The sequence below is a fragment of the Chiloscyllium plagiosum genome, unplaced genomic scaffold (assembly GCF_037043375.1).
Source record: "Chiloscyllium plagiosum isolate Xiang-an unplaced genomic scaffold, Cpla_swu_hap1 HiC_scaffold_21, whole genome shotgun sequence".
Taxonomy (NCBI): Eukaryota; Metazoa; Chordata; class Chondrichthyes; order Orectolobiformes; family Hemiscylliidae; genus Chiloscyllium; species Chiloscyllium plagiosum.
The window spans coordinates 48,714,849-48,729,884 of record NW_028270159.1 but is presented as its reverse complement, the minus strand read 5'-3'; the positions used below and the strand labels follow the sequence as shown (position 1 = coordinate 48,729,884).

At 40.0% G+C, this 15,036-nt stretch overlaps 1 protein-coding gene across 2 annotated transcripts in view; it reads left to right on the top strand.

Moving 5' to 3' along the window:
* wdr31 (WD repeat domain 31) overlaps positions 1-14,835 on the top strand; it is a 44,528-nt gene extending 29,693 nt beyond the window's left edge. Inside the window, exons 8-10 of one of the 2 annotated variants that reach the window (XM_043719862.2) lie at positions 4,186-4,210; positions 9,624-9,786; positions 13,503-14,835. In XM_043719862.2, the coding sequence (XP_043575797.2) occupies positions 4,186-4,210; positions 9,624-9,786; positions 13,503-13,663 (349 nt within the window). In that variant the 3' untranslated portion in view covers positions 13,664-14,835. Of the gene's footprint in view, positions 1-4,185; positions 4,328-9,623; positions 9,787-13,502 lie in introns of both variants that reach the window. The other variant, XM_043719859.2, reaches the window with a different exon arrangement.
* Positions 14,836-15,036: the final 201 nt, after the last annotated feature.

Sequence of the window (15,036 nt, the reverse complement as noted above, 5' to 3'; positions counted from 1 at the left end):
GTGCATACAGTAAATTGACCTAGAAATTCAAGGTGCATACTTGTGTATGCTTCTCCAACATAGCAAACTTCAAGGAAGATCAATAACAGTACTTAGACTTTCCAAAATGTTAAATAACTTTAAAACATTGCAAAATAAATAGTTGCTTTAACTGATGCTATACCAATGACATTGAGTGAATTTCAGATGGTTAGGACTGTTCTCTTTTAAGTCAGGCACTTTTTATTTTGATTTATTCCTCCATTCTATCTTCTCAAGCCTGGTCAGCTATATTCTGTCTTTGATGAAAACTAGTTGTAAACTGTACAGGTCCCCTTTGTCATCAGTATTGTCTTAGAGTACTCATTATTATAACTTCTGCGTGGCAAGGTTTACAGTTCAGTTAATATAAGTCCTGGCCATTTGGTTAAAGAATGGACACTGAATAATAAGATCTGTGAAGCAGTTTTATAATTTTGTTAAATGTCACTTTGTTACTTTATTTTGAAACTTGTCATTGAAGTACTGAGTGCTGGTAACCTCATGAAGGATCTAGGTCAGTGGAGATTTTCAGGCTGATGCTACTAAGGAGTTGGAATAACCTTAGTAAGTATGATCATTTATCTGTAGAACATAGAACAATACAGCACAGAACAGGCCCTTCGGCCCACGATGTTGTGCCAAACATTTGTCCTAGCTTAAGCACCCATCCATGTCCCTATCCAATTGCTGCTTAAAGGTCACCAATGATTCTGACTCTGCCATTCCCACAGGCAGCGCATTCCATGCCCCCACCACTCTCTGGGTAAAGAACCTACCCCTGACATCCCCCCTATACCTTTCACCCATCACCTTAAATTTACGTCCCCTTGTAACACTCTGTCCAGTACATAACAAAGAAACCTTAAGGCACTTAAAGGTAGGTGAAGCTAAACTGAAGATATGTCTAACCATTTGTCCGGGAAAAAGCAGATCATTTTGAAACTAATTGAGCAGAGAATGCAGATTATTCCCTTCTGGGAAAGGGAATGTGGGTTAGTTCACGAATAGACAGAACTATTTTGGAGTCTCTGCCGAAATGCATGCAGCTACATACTACTGCAACAATGTGTGACTTCATCTTACACTGTGCCAAGATCTAACTGTCTATCCTGGCTCTGTTTTTCAGGAATTGACAGTTAGAAATTGTCTATTTTTAAATTGTACTTCATAGGTTTGGAAATTGCTGTCGTAAGAACCTTGTTGCATTTTTGCAGTTCATTCTTCTTGTAGACAATATACACTGCTGCCATTGTGCATCGGTGGTGATGGGACTGAACGTTAAAGGTGGTAAATGGGGTGCCAGTCAAGTGGACTGCTTCGTTCTGGGTGGTGTTGAAGTTCTTGAATGTTGTTGCATCCATCCAGGCAAGTGGACAGAGTTCTATCACATTCTGGACTTCAATTTTGTAGAATGTGTACAGACATGGGAGACAGGAATTGAGTTTCTTGCTGCACAGTTCCTAGCTTTAACCTCCTCTTGTAGCCATCGTATTTGCAAGGCTGGTCTAATCCAGTTTGTAGTCAACGGTAACCCCCTAGAATATTGATATGGTGGACTCAGTGATGGTGATGCCATTGAATGTCAAGGACAGTAGTTGGATTCCCTGTTGTCAGAGATGGTCATTGCCTGGCATTTAGTTTGTACAAATATTACTTGCCACTTACAAGCCTGGATGTTGCCAAGGTCTTGCTGCATATGTAGACAGATTGCTTCAGTATCTGAGAAATCGTGAATAGTGCTAACATTGTGTAATCATCAGCAAACATTCCCACTTCTGACCTTATAATGGAGAGGAAGTCATTGATGAAGCAGCTGAAGATGGTTGGGCCTTGAACACTGTTTAATTCCTGCAGAGATGCCCTGGAGCTGAGATGATTACCTTCAGCAACCGCAGTAGTCATCTTTTGTGCCAGGTATAACTTCAACCAGCAGAGGGTTTTCCTCAGATTCCCGTTGAAGCCAGTTTTGCTTGGGGGTCCTTGATGCCACACATGGTCACATGAGACCTTGATGTAAAGGGCAGTCGCTTCACCTCACCTCGAGAATTCAGCTCTGTTATCCATGTTCGGACCAAAGCTGTAATGCAGTCAGGAGCTGAGTGACCCTGACAGAAACTATACTGAGTTCCAGTAAGCAGTTCTGAAGAAGTGTCAAATCAGACTTGAAATGTTAACTCTCCCTCTTTCTCCACAGATGCTACCAGACTTACTGAGTTTCTCCAGAATTTTTTCCATTTATTTCAGATGTCCAGCATCTGCAGCTTTTTGCTTTTGTCAGTGAGTAGATGCTGCTAGATAGAATTGTTGACAGTTCCTTCCACTAATAAATATGATGCTGAAATGTGATATTGACAGTAAAGGTGTGAGATTTATCTAGAATCTATATTAGGAACAAATAATGAACATCAGGCCAGAAGAGAGACAGCCATGTATGTTCCAAGTGAAGACAGGAATACAAGAAGACTGTGTACTGCCACCAAAATTACTTAATCTGGACACAGAACAAATATTTAGAGAACTTGATGTAGTTCCGGGATAAAAAAATTAGAGGTATGAACATGCCTCACGTCTGATACTAAACGTGAAATTAGAGGAGGTCCTACAAGCTTTTATATATCAGAGTTAGATTAAATATCATCAACAAAAGGACAAAAACAATGTTAATTAAAAGGAATATATTCAAGGACACTAGAGTAAAGATTGAAATGGCTGGTGTCACACACTGAAACACAAGTTTGTCTATTCATGAACAACAGAAGATGGCAGATGTGTTTTGTAGGATTTAGAATAAATATTAGAGGTGGTAATTTTGTGAAGGCGAAGGATGTGTTAACAAGAAAATTCAAACTTATAAAAGGAAAAATCTTAAAAGATGTTGCATTCTATTGAATTTCCTTTACATCTCAGAAATGTGACTAATAAGTAAAGATCTGTGAGCGAGACTAGAAGCCTTTGAAATCTAGATGCTCAGGCATATGCTGAAAAATCCATATACAGATCATAAGGCAAGTGATGAGGTGCTTGAAACTGAAAGAGCTCTGAAATGTTACTTCCAGAAGAAAAAAATGTCAGTATTTAAGCCACTTGACCAGAGCTGAAAGTTTAAAGACATCTCTGTGGAGGACAGCAGAAAGAGATTTTTTTGGATGATGGAGATTGGAGATAAGCTATAGTGGATGTGCGAGGATGGCGCAAGACAGATGAGCATGACGTACGACATCAGCTCGACTTATAGGAGTAGTTGCAAGCAGAATGGTGCATGTTACAATATTGTTTTTCAAAGGTTTTAAACACTTGGTTATATGTCATCTTTGTATTTAGTAGTTTCTGTTTCTGTTGCAGTAGGTAGAGGAGCTGTTTAATTTGACAGAAATTTGGTCTGTTTATCCAGTTATGATACTCAAGTCAGTACATAACCCATTTTAAGAGGCAACTCCAGTTCAGATTTGTGTGCCAAACTTGTTTCAGTGTGTTATAAGTTTGCTAGTTACAGGTTATACAGAAAATGTAAATAAAACTTAACCAGTTTGTAAATGTCCAAAGGTGGTTCTTATAAAATTTGTACCCAGGAGATTTAAGTCATAATTTTTAACGATATGAAAGGCTGATTCTGGCTAGATTGCACATTCAGTGTAGAAACCTCAGAAAAGGCACCAAACAGTTTGAATGTCCTGAAATTATGAAAAGCTCAGCGTGAATTTTTAAGAACCTGTTTTAATTTCCCATGAAACATCCTCTTTAATGTTTCCAAAGTGTTGGCTCAGTTCTTTTTATTATTTTTGCTGCCTCAGAGTTGGGTGAAATGATGCCGCCTGTAAAGTTATTACTCTTAGCAACTTAATTGCTTAGCTTTTGTCTAATAAACTTGGTTTTAATTTATCTCTGGTGTGATTCTTTATTGTTGAAGACATGGTTGAGACCTTGGAGAGTGTCAGAATAAACCCCATAGCTAAAAATTATTGGATGACCGGGTTTAAACTTAATTGCAGTTATGTTAATACGATTGCAGTTAGATCTCAATTAAGGTAAGTATTGACATAATTGGGAGTTGGAACCTCCATGAAAGTGATTTAAGAGAGCTGAAACAGTCTAGAAGAACAAGGTTTCACACGAACCAGTAATGTTTACTGATGGTTTCCTCACTCTTGTCTTTTCTCTTGACAGAATCTGGAATAGCCGCGAACTCCAGGTGACTCACACTTTCCCAATAAAACAGCACATCCAAACATACTGTGATGCCAGTGCTGATGGGCGATACTGCATTACCTGCAGCAATGGTTTTAGCGGCGAGGGCTGTGAAGCCACAGTATGTGACCAGCATTGTAGTCCAGTTTAAAGAAGGTTTGCGGTCAGGCAGAACTTTTTTTTTTAAAAAATCTTTTTTTTTTATTCTCACATGAGTCATGGGCATCGCTGGTTGTCCATCATTATTGCCCATCCCTAATTGCCCTTGCACATTATATCATCTAACTTTTCACATTGAAGCTTTGCATATTGACAGGCTATTGAACTACAGCAGGCATCACAATCAAACCTGTGACTACTGCAGGGTCACTGGATATCTGCGATGCCTGGGAAATTTCCATCGCTTTAGCTCTCAAATTTTATTGTTACCTGGATATCAGACTCGCGTTTTCTGTGTGTGGGGACTGGTGGAATAATATTATATCTGTTTTGACACTGAAAAGACAGGAATTGGTTTAATAAAAGCAAAATGAAGAAAAGACGCTTCATGATTGATTAGCAGTTGGAATAAGAAAATATTTAGCCAATTCTTAAGAACAATGCAGATATCTGAGGCTAGGTTTTTAGATCCTACCAGGGTCAGGATCGGAGAGAAGTGGGAGTTAGTGGTCCGCCCAGCAAACAGTTTCCCAGCTCCATTCAGCCCTGGCCCATTTATCTAGAGGAAGGGTGGGGAGTTGAGTGGCAAGACTATAACCACCTTAACACCACACGTGGCCACAGCTCATCAACAACCTATTAAGACCAACTAAAATCTATAGTGTAACATCCAGGTTCACATTGACAATAATGAAGAGTTGACCAAATGTGACCTTACTCCATCACTAGCACTGAGAGAGAGTAAGACTGTAAATAATATCAATTATGGTACAGCTAGAACCTTTTGAGCTATTAGCTGACTGTACAGCATGAGTTTGGTCAGGAACTGCAACCTTGTAATTTAATATCATAAGTTCATAAGATATAGGAGCAGAAATTAGCCATTCGGCCCATCGAGTCAGCTCCACCGTTTGATCATGGCTGATATCCTCCTCACCCCAATTTTCCTGCCTTCTCCCCATAACCCTTCAACCCATACTAATTAAAAATCTGTCTAACTCCTCCTTTAAATTTACTCACCATCCGAGCATCCACTGCACTTCGCAGTAACAAATTCCACAGATTCACAACACTTTGGGAGAAGTAGTTTCTCAACTGTGTTTTAAATTTGCTGCCCCTTAAGACTATGACATCTCGTCCTAGAATGCCCCATAAGAGGAAGCATATGTTCCATGTCTATTTTATCCCTATCTTTTATCATCTTGAATACCTCAATTTGATTCCCTTCTTCTAAACTCCAGACATTATAGGCCTAAACTGTTTAATCTCTCTTCATACAATAAACCCTCATCTTTGGGATCAATTTAGTGAACCTCCTCTGAATTGCCTCCAATGCCACTACAGCTCACCTCAAATAAGGGGACCGAAATTGTGCACAAAACTCCGGATGCGGTCTCACCAATGCCTTTGTTGCAATAATACTTCCTTACCTTTTATATTCTATACCATTTGCTATAAAAGCCACCATTCCATCCGCTTTCTTTATTATCTGCTGTACTTGCATGCTAGTTTTCTGTGACACATGAATGAGGACACCCAAATCCCTCTGTATCAGAGCACCCAAAGTCTTCTCCCCATTAAAATAATAGGTTGCCTTCCCATTTTTCCAATCAAAATGCATGACCACTCAGTTATCCACATTTGGCTCCATCTGCCACATTTTGGCCCACTTTTCTAACCTACCTAAATCCATTTGTAAGGCTCTTATTTCCTCATTGCAATTTACCATTCTGCCTATTTTTGTGTCATCCACAAATTTGACTATAAAGCCTTTTTATCCCTATATCCAAGTTATTAATGTAGATTGTAAATAGCTAGGACCCAAGGACCAAACCCTATGGCACCCCACTAGCTACTACTCACCATCCAGAAAAGAAACATTTATCCCATCTCTCTGTCTTCTGTCCAAAAGCCAGTCACCTATCCAAGCTAATAAATTACTCTAGTCCCATATTGTGAATTAACCTTTCATACGGCACCTTATCAAATGCCTACCTGAAGTCCAGATATGTTACTACTACAGGATCCTTATTACCCACTTTGCTTGTTATGTCTTCAAAGAACTCTATCAAATTAACCAAACATGCTTTACCCTTTGTAAAACCATGCTGACTCTGATGGGTAGTGTTTTGACTTTCCAAATGTCCTGATATTGCTTCTTTGACACTTTCCCAACAACAGATGTTAAATTAACTTGTCTGTAATTTCCCACCTATTGCATTCCCTTTTTGAATAAGGGCATTATATTAGCATTTTTCTAATCCACTGGAATTTTTCCCATATCCAGAGAATTTTGAAATATTGTAACCAGTGGATCTGCTATCTCTGCCACCACTTCGGGTAATAACCTAGGATGTAGGCTATCAGGCCCAGAGGACTTGTTTGTCCTCAATCCTGATCAAGTAACGTTAATGTTGTAAAATGGGTAAAAACAAGGACTGCAGATGCTGGAAACCAGAGTCTAGACTAGAGTGGTGCTGGAAAAGCACAGCAGGTCAGGCAGCATTCGAGGAGCAGGAAAATTGACGTTTCGGGCAAAAGCCCTTCATCAGGAATGCCCCTTAGTGTCGTAAAATGCCAGGAAATGACCGTCTCCAGTAAGAGGCAATCTAACCACCATACTTGACATTCGATGGTGTTACTGGATCCCCTACTTTCAGTGTCCTGGGAGTTAGCATTGATCAGAAACTCAACTGGATTTGCCATATCAATACAATGGGTACAAGAGCAAGTCAGAGGCTAGGAATACCGCAGACAATAACCCACTATGTGACTCCCCAAAACCTAACAATCATCAACCAGTGAAGGGGCAACCCTTCCGAGCTGAGATGAGGTGGAATTTTGTCAGCCAGAGGGTGGTGAATCTGTGGAATTCATTACTGCAGAAGGCTGTTGAGGCCATGTCACTGAGTGTCTTTAAAACCGTGGTTTTGATTTGTAAGGACACCAAGGGTTATGAAGAGAAGGCAGCAGAAGAACGGGGCTGAGAAACACATCATGGCTGAATGAACACTCTGCACATCCAACCACTTTGAATTGGCATCCACAATGACCCAGGAACATTGACCCCGTGAAAGGACCTGCATAGTCAAAGTGTAACGGAGTCCAGGGTTTACCCAGCCATTCCCACGAATATGGGGGTGCTGCTGGCAGTAATTTGTGTCCTTTGTTGGCACTCTGGGCATTGCCCCATAAATACAGCTAGGTCAGCATCCACTCCTGGCCACCAGACATAACCTCATGCCAGCATTTTCATTTTGGAAAACCCTGAATGACCGTGGTGGGATTCAGCCAGTATTTGGCAGCGTTCTTTACGTGGGACAGTCACTCTAGCTCCCCATAGTATGCCCATCCTCTGCAGTGATCCGGTTTTGTCGGGTCCAGACAGGTTTCAATCTCATTTGTGGTGGCCTTTCTGGATCCCCCATCATCAGCTGTTTTAAATTTGCTACGACTGGGTCTTTTTGTGACCATAGTCTAATATTGCCTGCAATGACTGGAAGGGTTCCCGGAAAGTTTAAAACTAGAACAGATTCTTCCAGGGGCAGCACCACCGGTGGTATATTTGCCAGTGGGAGAAGGCTCAAAGCGTCCACGCGAGCCAATTGGCCTCCTGGACAGTGTTCCAACTTGTACACATTGAGAATAAGGGACGACGACTGAATTCGACCAGAAGCTATGGGCAGCACAGCCTTGTCTTCTTTAAGTAGCCCTAGCAGGGGTTGTTGTTCGTTACTCTGACAAATTCACATCTGTAAAGATATTGGTAGAACTTGCTTACACCAAAGATGATCGCCAAACTTTGCATTTGGCATCAGTCAAAGTCCGAGAAGCATTCACTATTAGGCGTTCTTCTCCGTTGGGCCAACGGTGAGCCAACAGTGCCCTGATACCATACGAGGAGGCATCGCATGTCAGCACCACCTCTCACTTTGGATCGTAATGGGCCAAAGATTACAATAACAGCTTTTTCACTTTCCTAAAGGCTGCTACTTGGCTACCAGACTCAGGTTCCACTTAACACGCTGTCTTCCCAATTGTTGGCTAGACTGCACATGATCTGTAATCACAGGAAAAGAGGCATGACTACTCTTCAAACCAACACACAAAATTTGATTGATTTATTGTCATGTGTACCGAGGAACAGTGAAAAACTTTGTTTCTGATCAGTAAAGACAGATTATAGTAAGCAAGGATATACAGATCAAAAAGAGTTAGAGGTGTACAGGTTACATTGCACAGGGCTAGCAATAGGTGAGATCAACGTTAGCAGGATCAGCATTATTTGAGGCTAGAGAGTCCATTCATGAGTCTAATAATAGCTGAGAAGAAATTGTTCCTGAACCTGTGGTGCATGTGTTCAGGCTTCTGCATCTTCTGTCTGATTGAAGAGGTCATTACCACAGTGCGATGGGTCTTTGATGATGCTGGTAGCCTTTCCATGGCAGCGAGCTGTGTAAATGAAGTCCATGGATGGAAGGTTGGCTTCTGTGATGGTCTGGGCTGTGCCCATCACCTTCTGTAGTTTCTTACACCCCTGGTTCATATGAACCCAGTGCTTGATTCTTTCCCTTCTGTTTCTCATAATCCTACTCTTCTCCTTCCTTCCTATTCTATTTGTTCACACACTATCGAGTAGAGAGAAGCACTGAGTAATTTTCAAGAAACATTAAAACTCCACTGATCAGTCTATAGTGTAGGTGCCTACATCTCTCTAGCTTATCCTTAATACCTTGTACATTATCCATTTTATCACTTATAAACCTTCCAATGTTTCCATATTATTTTCACATCAACCCATTTAACTGTTCCACCATTGTTGATTGTATCTTTACTTCTGATTTCTCTTTCTACTTCTCTGCTTTATTTGTCATGTCCACACTTCATCCTTATTTGCCAGAAGAGGATGGTGCTATCTAACAAAGAAAAAAATAGTCCCCTGGATTTGAAGACATTTACATGGTTTGATCTGGCACGTAAACTATAGTCCAGATTGAAACTTCAAGTCAATTTCCCATCCTCAGCAGCAGATTTGTCGGGCCCCTATTAGAGAAAGTTGCTACTTTTCATTTACAAGGTAGTTTGTTACAGAACAATTACTTATGTGTATTGTGCAGAAAGGAGTTTTTGCCAATGGAGGCCAGCAGGTCAATTTAATGCATGCCTTAATTGATAGCCATCTATAAATGTTAGCTGCTAAGGGATTGGTAGAGACCTAGTAAGATTTTTAACAGGATGGTTTTCGTCTCTTCTTCCAGCTATGGGATCTGAGACAGGCAAAACGTAAGGTGTGCGAGTACAACGGACACCTACAGACCACTACAGCCTGTATATTTCTTCCAAATGCAACTTCTTCATTCCCCTTAGTTGCAACCTCAGGTCATGACTGCACTGTGAAGATCTGGAATCGTGACACTGCAGGTACTATCCTTACACTGAACAACATCTCACAGTATTTTGGAACTAACTTTAGTTGGTGTCTCATAACTAGGTTATACTGCAACGTGCAATTTTTCTCAGGAAAAATTAAGCAGGTTGGAGCTCTTTTCACAAGAAAATAGGAGACTGAAGGGTAACCTAATAAAGGTTTTCTAAAATTATGAACATGTTTATTGGATTAAACATAGAGAAGTTGTTTCCACTACTTTGTTGAGTTGAAACAGGCAGTATTTGTGTTCATAATCTTTCTGTCTGCAAAGAAGGCAGTATTATATAGCCACCAGTTAATGGTCGTTCTGGGATAACGCATGTTTCATTAACCCAAATTGGCTATAACGTGATTGATGAATTGCGGACACTGTTTGAATAACATGAAGTTTCTACTAAACAGGTACAGAGATTTTCTATAGCAAGCTTGTACAGCATGATTTTGTATAATGGTTTTCCATCGCATGATTTTCTATAGCACAGGATTGCAGAGATATGCAACTGTTGCATTATAGTAGAATGTGCAAGTGAGCCATACTGTGTGCCTGTTTGGCAATCTTTAAATTGGTTGTTGTCTTAATTCTTCACACACTCTGAATTATGTAGCAAATATTGCCCAATTGCAGAATCTTTTCTAGTATTGTGGTAGGCTACAAATGTTTCCCATTACTTTGGTATCTCTTGTAAATTGTTCTGCTGAGTGCTTGACAAAAAGTGTCTTTGTCCAGCAATAGTCAGAATGTTGTACTTAGTGACATAAGGTATAATTGAGGCAAACAGCATACATGTATTTAAGGGGAGGCTGGCGATGCACAAGACTGAGAAAAGAATGGAAAGTTATACAGATATGGTGAGATGAAAGGAATAGGAGGGGGTTAGGGCCAAATGGCCTGATTCTATGCAATAAATTCTACATAATTCAATTTACCTTGATGAGTGAAACAACTTAAAATCCATCTAAAAATATGTAACAATTATTGAAATCTCAGAAGTAATATCCGATGATTAAGCCACTGTAGGATTTCAGCAGAAACCAAAAACTGATCCACCCAAGCTATTTGATGCAGGTTCCAGTATGCATCGTTTTGTGGTGTGATTGATCTGCTTATCCCATTTTACACAAGTGGGTTTCATTGCTCAAAGCAAGCACATTTTAGTTGTGGCTGGGATGCCATTTGTCCGGACCTAAGAAATTAATTTGGTACTAACAACTTCATGTAAGTAAATACATTAGGCAAGTTCAAAGCCTTTCCTCAAACTTAAAACTATATAGAGTCACATTCACATAGAAGAGCATTTATTCAGCATTTGTCAGATGCAGGTGGTACTGCTCTGGCTCTGCAGCTCTTCTACTAATATCTCTGAAGTGGTTTACGCCAAAATCCAATATAACCTAGATAGCTGGTGGTGACATCACATTTTTCCATTAAGGGAGAATGTGGTTTATGTCCATGATCCTTACAGAATTAATCCCAATCTCAGCCTTTCCACTGTGTGCAAACCATGAATGAATGCCATATACTTCTCACAGAGTAAAAAACGGTGGTGCTTTCGCAGTGCTCTTTTAGGCTGAATATCTGACTTCATGGCATTGAAATTGATTTCTGAGGCCACACTCCATGTTAATGATATGTTATTTTAAACACTTCAAGTTACAGTTATTAGTCCATATATAGATATAAGTTCCATAACCTTGACATTCCTACCCTTATTAAGGACGTGCTATACTGTCTGAGGTGCTACCTTTTAGGTGAGATCATAGAACCCTACCGAGTGGAAAGAGGCCATTCAACCCATCGGGTCCACACTGACCATCCAAAGAGCATCCCACCAAATCCCTGTAACCCTGCATTTCCCATGGCTAATCCACCTAACCTATACATCTCTGGGCACTGTGGGCAATTTAGCATGGCCAATCCATCGAACATGTACATCTTTGGACTGTAAGAGGAAACGAGCACCCAGAGGAAACCCACACAGACACAGGGAGAATGTGTAAGCTCCACACAGACAGTCACCTGAGGCTGAAATCGAACCTTGGGCTGTGAAGCAACAATGTGAAGCACTGTGTCACCATGCTGCCTTACGCTAAATCATGCTGGTGAACTGAGGTCCCTATCTGCCGTCTCAAATGGATTTTAAAGTTACCATGGCACTATTCCAAGAGCTGTTGCCTGGCTAAAATCTTACATTCTACCAACATTGCCAAAGGAGCTGATCTGGTCATTGATTGCACTGCTTTTTTGCTGTGACTGAATTATCTGCTGTTCTTCATATTCATAACAGTGAATACATTTCAGAAATACTTTATTGGCATAGATAAGATGAATAGCAAAAGTCTTTTCCTTAGGGTGGGGAAGTTCAAAACTAGAGGACGTATTTTTAACGTGAGAGGCAAAATATTTAAAAGGAGTCCAAGGGGCAATTCTGTCAGAGTGTAATGTCTATGTGGAATGAACTGCCTGAGGAAGTGGTAGATGTAGGTACAGTTACACCATTTAAAAGGTATTTGGACAGGTACATGAATAGGAAGAGTTTAATGGGATATGGGTCAAACGTTGGGAAATGGAAATAGTTTAGTTTTGGAAACTTGGTTGACGTGGGAAATGTTGGACAGTAAGGTCTGTTTCCGTGCTCAATGACTCTAAGTTGCTTTGAGTTATTAAAGTTGTGAAAATCGCTATGTATTTCCCAGTTTTTGTCTCTCTAGCAATATTCTCTTGACAGAGTTGGAGTATTGAGTAGTTATACTAATGTACAGTTCAGGTGGAATGCAGGATTAGCATTATTAATCAATCTCACTAGTCAGGATGGTTCTCTGCTATTGGCTGTGAACTGGCCCTACATCCTTTAAAGCTTTCTCTTATGGTTTGGTACACAATTAGTAAATAAAACGTAAAGAAGTGTATAAAGAACTTTTCACTCTGTCTGAAACCATGATAAAATTTATGGTTCCAAACAAGGAATGTTGGAAATCCCTCTAAGAGATTTTCTCAAGTATGTTTAATAGATTGGCAGAACTACATAAAGAAACCAACATGGAGGGGCTGTTTAAATAGATATTTATACAAAAATGAGCTCCTTAACCAGTATAAGTACTTGATGCTTAAAGTCCTGATGCCACGCTGCTTCCTTGAAACAGGCATGCAAACCCTTTGAGAGTAATCATTTAAAAATACTTTCTCATTGCACACCTACTACCTTAGCTTGAGGGTGCAATGTTTGTTTTTGAATATGTATTCCCATTTACTGGAATGTTTTTATGTATTTGCATTTTGGGATGCCCTAAAGTTAGTTTCAAGCAGTGTTTGGGCAATCATGCAGTCCAAATGCTGAGGAGCAGATGGGGCAGACTCAGCTTTCCTCTTTCCAGTGTGGAATGGCTCAGCTAAATGGTACTTTCTCTTCTTGCACAAACCTTTCTATTTTCTGGCCTTGATGCTATTTCACTGCTGATTGAGAGAGTAAGCTCCTGTGGTCTCCTCCCAGCCTGCTCAGTCAGTGGGATGGTTCAGCTTTATTTCTTTCAGCAGTTCTTTCTAATAGAAAAAGAGAAATTACTAACTGCATAGAATTATGAAGAGTTCAAACCAGCTTAAGACCTTTTTAAGATTCCTGTGGTGAAAAGTAAATTATTTATATTGGATATTCTGATGGGAGGTGTCGAAGAATCTCATTAACCAACCTATATTTTTCTCTTTGCATTATAGTCTGTGTGAGTTCCCTTTGCCTGGATGGTGCAGGACCCCTGACGTCATTAGCTTCCAGTGATGCTGCAAATTTGCTGTGCGGCAGTTTTAATACAGGAATTCACCACCTCCGAGTGAACCATTCAAACAGCTGGAGCCTGACTGAGGTGGCGAGGTTCTGAGCAGGCTGATCAAGTGTGACAATGTAGCATTACAGCTGGGATCATGCGCAGCAGGTCCTTAGCTAATCAGCAGTCGATGGGTGAAAAAAGCAGTGAGCTCTGGTTTTGGTCAGTTTTCTACTCTGAATCTTGTCTGTGTATTATGTGGATCTCAAGAATGATGATTAGAGTGATTTGGTTCTGATTCATTTATTACACTGAATTTATATCATGATTCATTTGTTCCTTATTCTGAAAGTGGTTCAGACAGGAACCATTGGGTCATTGAATCGACTGATTGAAGCAGAAGGTGAAAGAAGGCAATGGCTGGGGAGGAGGTGAGCCCTTAACTGCTCCAGGGCAGGTTATTATTTTCTTTTATATTTCAAACTTGTAAGTACAGTGCTACTTCTGTATCCTGCTGATCCCTCTTACCTTCACAAAGTCATTACTGTCAAATGTCATCCATATGCTTACTGCAAAAGCATAGCCCACTTGATCAGAGTCTGTACTATGTGGTGTTACACTAAGGGAGAAAAACAGCTGTATCCAGGTATTCTGCAAATCTGTTAGTGAGTTCAATTTAGTCATGATGTGAGAAAAGCTGGGTGAATAACAGAAAGAATGTGAATGTGTCAGGGGAAGTGATGACAATGCAATACAGCAGCATTGTAACTATGCAGTGCCTCCTGCTGGCAACTGACCTCAATCTGGTGCTATTCAGTTTGTACATGGCTCCTCCATACATAGTTCCTACTGAATAATTGGCGGAGAACAGAGGAAAGAGCATAACTGATGGGAGAATTGGTATTTATAATATCATTTCTGTGCTATTTTAATTGGAACGTTTCTCTCGTCTGTAATGTTCTTACTGGATTGTTTTTGTGATAACTGTTGTGATGCACCTGTCCCAGCAGTGAGCACCAAAGCAAGTTATCCTTCCCGTAATCATAGGAGATTACTTGCTGGAGTGCAAAGATGTACATAACTTTGTTTTAATTAACATAGAAATGGGGAAGATAAAATTACTGATCTTAATCATTGGTTTAAAAAAAATAATTTGATTAAGCATTAAAAAAAGTAAATTTAGAATGATTGGTAACTATTGCACCAAAGTGTGTAATGTCTTGTGATATTGTTTTAAACAGAATTTGTAATGTAGATCACGGCAATTAAAATCTATTCTTTCTTGATTTGATCTTGTGTTATCATTGAATAAAACTTAAACTTTTCAACCACATTTCTAATATTGTCACACACCCAACAAAACACAAAATGATCCAGGTATTCATCATTCACAGAAAAGCAGGACAAATCCAACCTAATAACTCACTCTAACAACCTGCCCTCAATCAGTGTCAGTAATGCTATCATGGGCCCCTTGAAGTCATAAT